General features: G+C 39.6%; 2 protein-coding genes and 1 long non-coding RNA gene across 3 annotated transcripts; 2 read left to right on the top strand and 1 right to left on the bottom strand.

Moving 5' to 3' along the window:
* On the bottom strand, nt 2,619–3,536 carry LOC109829639 (F-box protein At2g17036-like). The gene has a single exon (XM_020396688.1). The coding sequence runs from the start codon at nt 3,441–3,443 to the stop codon at nt 2,658–2,660; it is 786 nt and encodes a 261-aa protein (XP_020252277.1). The 5' UTR covers nt 3,444–3,536; the 3' UTR covers nt 2,619–2,657.
* Nucleotides 5,499–6,169, top strand: LOC109829638. The gene is made up of 4 exons (XR_002244103.1): nt 5,499–5,672; nt 5,771–5,839; nt 5,937–6,005; nt 6,086–6,169. It is a non-coding gene; the product is annotated as an uncharacterized LOC109829638 (long non-coding RNA).
* On the top strand, nt 6,342–6,885 carry LOC109829637. The gene is made up of 2 exons (XM_020396687.1): nt 6,342–6,508; nt 6,596–6,885. Exons 1-2 carry the CDS (start codon nt 6,366–6,368, stop codon nt 6,777–6,779), a joined length of 327 nt encoding a protein of 108 aa, XP_020252276.1. The 5' UTR covers nt 6,342–6,365; the 3' UTR covers nt 6,780–6,885.

The following is a 9,113-nucleotide window of genomic DNA, read 5'->3' as shown; positions in this document are numbered from 1 at the left end:
CAAATACGAATGCAGCTTCTTATGTGAGATGATTGATCTTGATGGCTGCGACAACAACATGACTAATATTATATTAGCAACCATTAGAGGTGCTGATAAGCAGTGTAATGATATTCGACACACTGAGGAGCACATGGTTAAACCATGCAAAGAAATCTTAGTGGAGATCGTGACCTGCAGTTGATAGAGCGTTGTTGAGATGCCTCAATTGTCACAAATGGCCTGAATAAGACCTTCTTTACTGGTCATTGGTGTCATCCATATATAAAGACAGAGAAGCTCGAACGCAGCTCTAACCGCCACCGAACGCAGCTCCATCGCTGTCAACGCAGCGCATCCATCGCTGTCAACGCAGCTCATCAACCGCTGTCAAACGCAGCTCCATCGCTGCCCAACGCAGCTCATCAACCGCTGTCAAACGCAGCTCCATCGCTGCCCAACGCAGCTCATCAACCGCTATCAAACGCAACTCCATCGCTGCCCAACGCAGCTTACCAACCGCTGCCAAACGCAGCTCATCAATCGCTGCCAACGCAGCTCTATCGTTGCACGACACAGCTCGTCACAGCAGCTCTTTCCAATCACCGCCAGAACGCAAGTCAAGATTCTGACTCATTCAAACGTGATCGTAACAACTTCGAAGCTGTTCTCTACCCACGATATAGGGAGTGGTTTACGTGGGTTGTTACACCCGATTAATGGGGTAACTAAACCCCCATTTAGGTGCGGATTATGGGGGCAGTTACACCCCTAATCCCCCTATAAATATCAACAAACTCAACAGAGTTAAGGATCGGATTTTTGATAATCAGATCGAGGGACGAGATATCATTGGAGATCGGATCTTGTGGCGAGGCTGGAGAGGATCTTTCGATCAGATTTTCCAGAATCAGAAAAAGAGGATTGACTCCTTACACAGTCTGGGAAATCAACAAACGGAAGAGCTCTAGACCATCGATATTTGGCCTATTAACCGAATTATTTTCGGTTCGAACAACTCTATTATTAGAGTTTGTTGCTTGTTCTGAATCACGAAACTCATCAAGAGTTATCAACCAGACAAGACAGTTGTTCCAGTGAGTATAGATATTCGGATCGTCAACGAGAAGCAAACTCGATGCAAGCATTCGAGGGAGGCATCTCATCGCTACCAAGAAGAACCCAGAATTAAAGAATGAATTTTTCAAGTAGGAGACGAAGGCGGAGCCACACTACGAGGATCGGTGAGATAGTCGGGATGTTAATGATTGAAGAATGGATTTTTCAAGTAGGAGAAGATGCTTGAGAGAAGGCGGAGTTCGGGAGAACTCATTGATGGTGGTTTGATCTCCAAGTAGGAGATTGTTGGTCTTGAAAGTGGAGACCCAAACCTAGAATCAAAATCAACAATCACATGAAAATTCAAGACAGACCATGGGTGTGGTCTGCACCACACCAGGGTGTGGCAGAATCTGCCCTGTCTGCCATGGGTGTGGTCTGCGCCACACCAGGGTATGGCAGAGTATGTCCTGTCTGCCATGGGTGTGGTCTGTGTCACACCAGGGTGTGGTAGAGTTTGTCTTGTCTGCCATGGGTGTGGTCTGCGCCACACCAGGATGTGGTAGACTCGTTTTAGAATCCTAATCTGTTTGGGATTGCGTTTTGTTATAAATAGAAACACGTCCCTTTAGGGTTTAAGAGAGAAAAAGAGCACGAAAAAAGGGTTTTGAGGGCTCTTTGAGGTTAGAAATCTTAGAGAGAGAGAGAGGCCAATTGCAAGCATTGTAATCTTCTTCAAGTAATCAAAGAATTGTGTGGTGTGGCTCCCGAGGACGTAGGCACGTTGCCGAACCTCGTTAAATTTGGTGTGTTCTTTCTTGTTTACTTTCCTACAAGTTTTTATCTTTGATTTGTGGTGAATTTCCTTCTTGCTCAACTCTCAAACACAAGATCCAGAAGGATACGGATTTGATTTGATTATTTCGAATCCCCAACAACGACTGTCAGTCTCTTGTAATCGGCGAAAGCAATTTCCGTGTCTGGTATTCGACAATTTGACTGAAACATGGTATCTGATTTAGTATAAGTTACTGTTGTGTATATTCCAACTCACGGTCCACACGACAGGTATGTCATTTTCTTGTATGTAACATCTTACTGAGATAGGGGGCGCGTAAAGCGATTTCCATGCGTGATGCCCATTTTGTTTAGCCTTCTAGTAACGTGCAATATACTGATGCTGCATTCAACAAGGAAAAGAAATTTAAAAAAATGCAACATGCTCTTATTTGTTAGGACTGGTTTTTGAGAAACAGAAGCATGCTAGTCTTCTCCAATTTGCAGATAAAATTTCCCCCCCTCTTGCTCTATTAATATGTGGATCAACGGTTCACATAAAAAAAGAAAACCAGTAGGGTCTTAAAGAGCAATCCTATGTCATTTTCCCCGTAAGTATCAGTTTAAACCAGTTGAATTGTTCGAGTTTCCTCACGAACAAGCCATTAATCTCAGTTACCTTTTGATATATAGAAATCAGACTCTATTCAAATTAAACATGTACTTATAGGACAATTCTAGTGAATAAAAGTGCAAAATATAGAAAGGAAACACATACATATAATAACATGACAACGAGTGAATCTTTCGGTACAAAACCAAGCTAGTCATTTACAAGTCTTTCAGAATAAGGTAGGAATGATCCATATAGGGGGAGGCCAATGCAAGTGCTGTCCAAGATTGGGTATAGGCTTCATGCTCCAATTCTTCACATCAAACACACCCATCTCACGTGGCTTGTGTTTGAGGTGGTCAAAGTCAAAGTTTTTGTCGTCTGTGAAGTAGATGCAGTTCCCTCCAAGCTCAGGAAATTTTGTTGCAGAGACGGAAAATGAGGTATTTGAACCAACGAAAAAGACATTGTCCCCGAGATCATCCTCAGGGTTGAATTCAGGGTTATCCGCGTCGAGCCTAATGGCCATAAATGCATCGTAATATAGGCCCTTGTATAGCATGTATAGTTTTCCGTTCAAGGACTCTACCAATAGTTTGGTCATGCCGCAATAAAATCGTATTTCTAGAGTGGATTTGGGACCAGATGTAAGGTGATGATGGTCCCATACATGGAGTACCCCTCCTACATCCACACCATACAGTTGTCCTTTGTGGGGGATGATATCCGCGATACTGCCATGAGATGCTCGTGGCAATGAAGTCCAGCTATTATCTCCAACTTTCGCGATTGCCATGTTACTAAAACCATCGTAATCCTCGTCGTACAGCCTAAAAGGGTTGTGGAGAAGAATAACTGTGAAGTCACCGCTACCATCAGCAAGAGGAGGCAAGGACAGGATTGCCTTGTAGAGAAATAAGGGACGGTCAACCTCTGCGTAGTCGCAGACATAGGGTAGAGTGGTGATAGAGGGGAGCTGGATTTGCACTCCAGTTACCGGATTCAAAAGATGCATCTCTGACGTATCATAGACAGTTATGAGCCAACCGTGGGAAGATCCGATGCACACGCGTCTTCATATCTCTGGAAGAGGGAGAGGGATGCTGTAGGTTCGATTTTCAGAGAAGCTCAAGAATTTAGCACTAATATCGTCTTCGCCGGGTAGCATGAGCCAGGGGGAATCAGGCTTCGGGCGCCAGGCTTTCTCCCGAACGGCTTGGTTCCATGACTTGCAAACACAGCTCAATCTAATGTGATCCGGCAAGGTCAACTTCTGGAGGATCAGCCCGAGGAGCTCCGTTGGAAGCTCTGCACAATTTTTCTCAGCCATATCATGGCAGGTTTTCTGTCGTTTGAAACCAGCAGCAGCCATGTACACCGTTGACCTGATCGAGGAAAATAGTTACTCAGTTCTGGTACGAGTGAATGGCACAAACCCTATAAACCCTGGGAAAAGAAAAACCTTCTGATCAATGATAATCAGATTTCCAATTGGTTATATATATAGCTGCATGTGATTTGATTAATCCGATTCCCAGTAGGAGTTTTATTAATGCGATCATATTCCTATAGTGATTAGAACTAAGAGGTTTGTTAATTTAAATCATGCTCCTGTACTAGGGATTGGGCCGATTAGGAGGTTTAATTTACTGATTAATTCAATCCCTACAGTCATTAGGAATATGGGTAGGCAATTGTATTAGGTTTCCGGATCCGATAAGGTTTAAGTGGAAGGGCTTGTTTATCGGGTCGGGTAGAAAATTTAACGGGTCAGATTCAGACCGCGCCGTCTGTTTTTGCGTCGGACCGAGGTCGAGCACACCCCCGTATTCTATTACTTACAGTTTTATTTATACCCGTCAAATCCATTAATTAATTGTTTTAAATGACAACCTACTTATAATACACAAATCCATTAGTAATACAAATATGAAAATTTGAAGGCTGATATAAAAATGGATTCTTCGCTCAAGAATTAAACTCACGTACGTCGCCAAGAATTACTCTTCGCTCTTCAAGAACTCCTCTTCGGTCTTCAAGAACTGATATCACCGAGAAATCATTTCGTCAAAAGATTTTCAAGACTTTGCAGATTCTTTCTCCTCTTCAAACGGTGAGTTCTCCTGTTAACTTTCAATTCTCCTACATTCTCAAAATGAAGAATTTTTCAAAACAGACCCGCTTCAACTTTTTTTTCTTAAAACCGACCCGTTTTTTTTTATTTATCAAAACCGATCCGATTTTGTAATTAACAGCTTAATCACCATCATAAACAGTCGGGGTTGGTAACCCCGACTATTTAGGAAGGTGTTAAACCCGAATTAGAAGCCTTAAACCCTAAAAATTAATGTCCTAAATAGTCGGGGTTGCCAACCCCGACTGTTTAGGAATGTGATTAATCTGCTAATTACAAAATCGGGTCGGTTTTGATAAAAAAAAAACGGGTCGGTTTTAAGAAAAAAAAGTTGAAGTGGGTCTGTTTTGAAAAATTCTTCTTCTCAAAATCATTTTAAATATTGTAATCTGAGAGTCGTTTGGTTTATGCATTGGATAGTTAATTTTCTGCGCCTGTTAGTTAATGAGTAATCAACAAGATAATTATCAAAAACATTAACTATGTCAAGGTTAACGCAAAACTAAACACGCAAATCATCAGAAGAAATTCTTATGTAATATTGACCTTCTCTTCAAAAAGCTAAAAAAAAGGTCCTGCGGTGTGGATCCACACAGAAAACCACGCGTGAAAAAGTTTATAGATCCTTTAAGTCACAAATAACTAAGTATTCTGTCATCAATAATTTGTCCGAACTTCACACAAATAACTATCAAAATGTACATTTCTACACATAATAATATTTCTAGATTTTTGAAAAGTTTATAAATCCTTTTAAGTCAGGTTAAGTGATTTGTTTTTAGCAATTTCCGGATAGCCTTGTAGACATACTATAAACAAGTGGCGTTTGCCATAAAAAGATAGTCAATTCATGCTTTACTGCCGATTATTATTTCTGCACATAATAATCTAACCTTTTTCGTTTTTATCACAGAGTCGTGGATACAACCAAGAAAGAAGTGTCTCTAATTGTTAGTGAAGAAAACTCACCTACTGCTGGACATGATTCGAATGCAAGACCCTCTGCTGGTCTAGAATCTGCCGATGGTGAATCATACAGGATTCCTCCCTCCTCGTCACTGGAAATTGAAGAGCAACATGAGGAGCTGGCAGAATCTAACCCCAGCACGGGTATATGAAACTCACGTACTTTCCCAAATTATATTTCTGTTTATGTCAATCCTAAAATATCTTTTACTTGTCCTAAAAGATGTTGTTTTGTTATTTAGATGCTCCCCTGCCAGAGACATCTAATGCAGACTCTAATTCTGGCATTGAGAAAGCTACAACGAGCACAGGTATCTGGAACTCACGTACATTCCCAACTTGTATCGATGTTGATGTCAATCCTAATATATCTGTTGCTTGTTCTAAAATATGTTATTTGTAACCCAGATGATCCCCTGCCGGAAGCATCTAATGCAGACTCTAACTCTGGGGTTGAGGGGGCTGCAACCAGCATAGGTATATGAAACTCACATACTTTCGCAACTTATGTTTCTTGTTGTTGATGTCAATCCTAAGATATCTGTTACTTGTTCTAGAATATGTTGTTTGTAACTCAGATGCTCCCCTGCTTGAGACATCTAATGCAGACAACTCTGGGGTTGAGGGGGCTGCAAATGCAGACTCTAACTCTGGGGTTGAGGGGGCTGCAATGAGCACAGGTATCTGAAACTCACATACATTCTGAACTTATATGTTTCTGTTGATCCCCTGACTGATACATCTAATGCATATGTTGCAGGGGGGGGGGTGGTGGCTATCCCTCTAAGGAGAAGCAGCAGGATAAAACGAAAAACCCGATGGCTAAGTGAAGGAGAGATGTTGGCGGCATTGGGAAAAGACTCTTTGCTTTCTGTTCGTGGAGTTTGTGCCTTGTACAGGCGCCAAAGTTTGGAGGAGAAATTTGCGCAAAGAGCACTTGAAAGAAACAATAAGGGTTTCAGCATAGCAGATGTAAAGCTGTAAGAATAGAATATTAAGTTCCTTCATATTGTATTATTTTTTGCTTAGAAAGAAAATGATATTTATGTCTTACTTTTTATTTACAGGGCTTCCTGTTATGCAAAGTTCATGCTTGGAGAACAAACACAAGGGGATATCCAAAGATCAGTGCGTGAGCTGGACAGAAGGTATCCTTATGCATCAGATAGATGCATAACGATTTCCATGAGATACTCGAAACAGCTCTTTAGCATCTATGAGAAGGAAGAGGACCAATACTTTCACCCGTAGTGAGGAGAGAGCCTTATAAATACTAAAGACTGTCAGTCTCTTGTAAATGGCAAAAGCAGTTTTCCTTGTGTAGTATCTGACAATTTGACTGAAACATGGTATCTGATTTTAGAGCCTTATAAATACTAAAGACTGTCAGTCTCTTGTAATCGGCAAAAGCAGTTTCCTTATGTAGTATCTGACAATTTGACTGAAACATAGTATCTGATTTTAGTATAAGTTACTGTTGTGTATATTCCAACTCACAGTCCACATGACAGGTATATCATTTCCATGTAACATCTTATTGCGATACAGGGGCAGTGTCGCTTAAGGCAATTTCCATGCATGTGATGCTCATTTTGTTTAGCCTCCTAATAACATGCAATATACTGATAATGCATTCAACAAATATGCATCATTTTGTATAGCGTCATTTTGTTTAGCCTCATTTTGTTAAGGCAATTTTCATGTAACATCTTATTGTGAATCTGATACTAAGTTGTATATAACACATTTCTGATACTGATCTGATTTAGCATCATACATTTCAAATGCTAGCAGTTTAGAATTCAGCACTGGTAGTTTCAGGAAACTATATCATAAGTTCTGAGGCAAGAAACCAGAGCCAGTTGATTGTGTAGACAACTACAGGAGAAGTTCTGAGGCAAGAAACCAGATGTCCATCATGCATCATCCTCATCAATCAAAATGTCTTCAATGCACCTTAACAAATATGCATATAGATGAGGATTTAGAATGAACTATTTAACGAGGACGAATCTGCTAAGTCGTATGTTACACGTTTCTAATACAGAGCTGGTTTTGCATCAGACATTTCAAATGCTTACAGTTTAAAATTCATAACTGCTGATTTTAGGAAATTATATCAAAAGTTTCAAAGTAAGAACCCAATAAGTTCTCACATGGTATAAAATATTTCCTAATTTCAGTACAGTAATCATCAAAAAGTATGAAACATATTTACGCTAGAAATTAGACTGATATAAGTAACATGCACAACACAGACACTATATTACACGTATCAGAATTCTGATTTGGGACTGTTACCATGTAGCAATCATATATCATAATTTCTAACAGTTTAGAAACTAGAAACAATTGATTGTAGACTACAATTAAAAAAATTAAAGTAAGAAACCATATGTCCATCATGTATCATACCCATCAATCAACATGCTTCCAACAACGCCCCAGTATGATTGAACATGGGACTATTTGGACAATGATGTTAATTGACCATTCAATGGTATTTATTGTATACTAGATTCTGATTGTTGTTGTTAATTAAGTTAGATGCATAAACTGAGGGTTACTTGTATAATCCCTCTTATTCGTGATAGAGAAAAAACAGTGGAAATTACACAAACAAATCAGATTTTCAACTTCTTTGAGCTCACATCATAATCATGTGAGTTATTCCTTCGAGTAATGATCACCTTTCTGTATTAAGACCATCTTTTTAATAGGAACCTAAACTACAAGTGTAGACGTTAAAATTTGCTTATAGGTTCCCGCACACAGCTCGAGATGAAGAGAGGATGAATAACGTCGTTAGTTAAGTCAAAGGAGATCACCCGATGCCAAAAAGAAGCAAAGGAACGTGTACGGAACGACGAAACGTGCGAAATAACGGAACGAGACACAATCAGGAGTGTCTCGAATTGCGAGTCACTTCAGAGTGACTCGCAAATGACGAGTCACTTCAGAGTGGGTATTTGTTTGTAGATAAATACATAATATTCCGTCCTAATACAACAAGGACTTGAAGTAAGTGGAGCCATATTTGGTGAATATCATTAACAAAGCCCTGTTTTGATTAGGACTCGGATTGTCTTGTTTTAGGAAACATGTCTGAATTCTGTGTTGGGAAACATTAGGGTGACTTGAAAATTAAGAGTTGGTTTGGGTAGGTAATTTTACTAGGTATCAGGATCCGATAAGGTTTAAGTAGAAGCGTTTGTTTATCTGGTCGGGTAGATAATGGTGTCGGATTCAGACCATCAGGTCTGTTGTTGCATTGGAACGAGATCGACCCAATTGAAAAGTTAAATTATTTCGTAACGAACACCCCATATTTTACAACCTATGGTTTTATGACCCGTCAAATTCATTAATTGTTTTAAATGACAACCTATTAATACACAAATCCATTAGTTTGTTTTTAGTTTAATTAAAGGTGTACAAATATGAAGATTTGAAGGCCTAATATAAAAAGAGGTTTGCTTCGGTGCTCCAAAAATAGTTTTTTTTTAATTTTAAACTAACAAAAATAACAAATGAGCTAACATAACAAAAGGGTATTTTTGTTTTTCAAAATTATCTTTTTACCTG

This window comes from Asparagus officinalis, chromosome 2 (genome assembly GCF_001876935.1).
Source record: "Asparagus officinalis chromosome 2, Aspof.V1, whole genome shotgun sequence".
NCBI classification, from domain to species: Eukaryota; Viridiplantae; Streptophyta; class Magnoliopsida; order Asparagales; family Asparagaceae; genus Asparagus; species Asparagus officinalis.
Note: the sequence above shows the minus strand (reverse complement) of the source record. Positions and strands in the feature narration are given on the sequence as shown.

What these genes read in the sequence shown, in the direction of transcription:
- LOC109829637 (XM_020396687.1), top strand. Translation starts at nt 6,366, where the DNA reads ATGTTGGCGGCATTGGGAAAAGACTCTTTGCTTTCTGTTCGTGGAGTT. An exon ending in AGCATAGCAGATGTAAAGCT is followed by an intron (nt 6,509 to 6,595) that starts GTAAGAATAGAA and finishes TTTTATTTACAG; the next exon opens with GGCTTCCTGTTATGCAAAGT.
- LOC109829639 (XM_020396688.1), bottom strand. Translation starts at nt 3,443, where the DNA reads ATGCATCTTTTGAATCCGGTAACTGGAGTGCAAATCCAGCTCCCCTCT.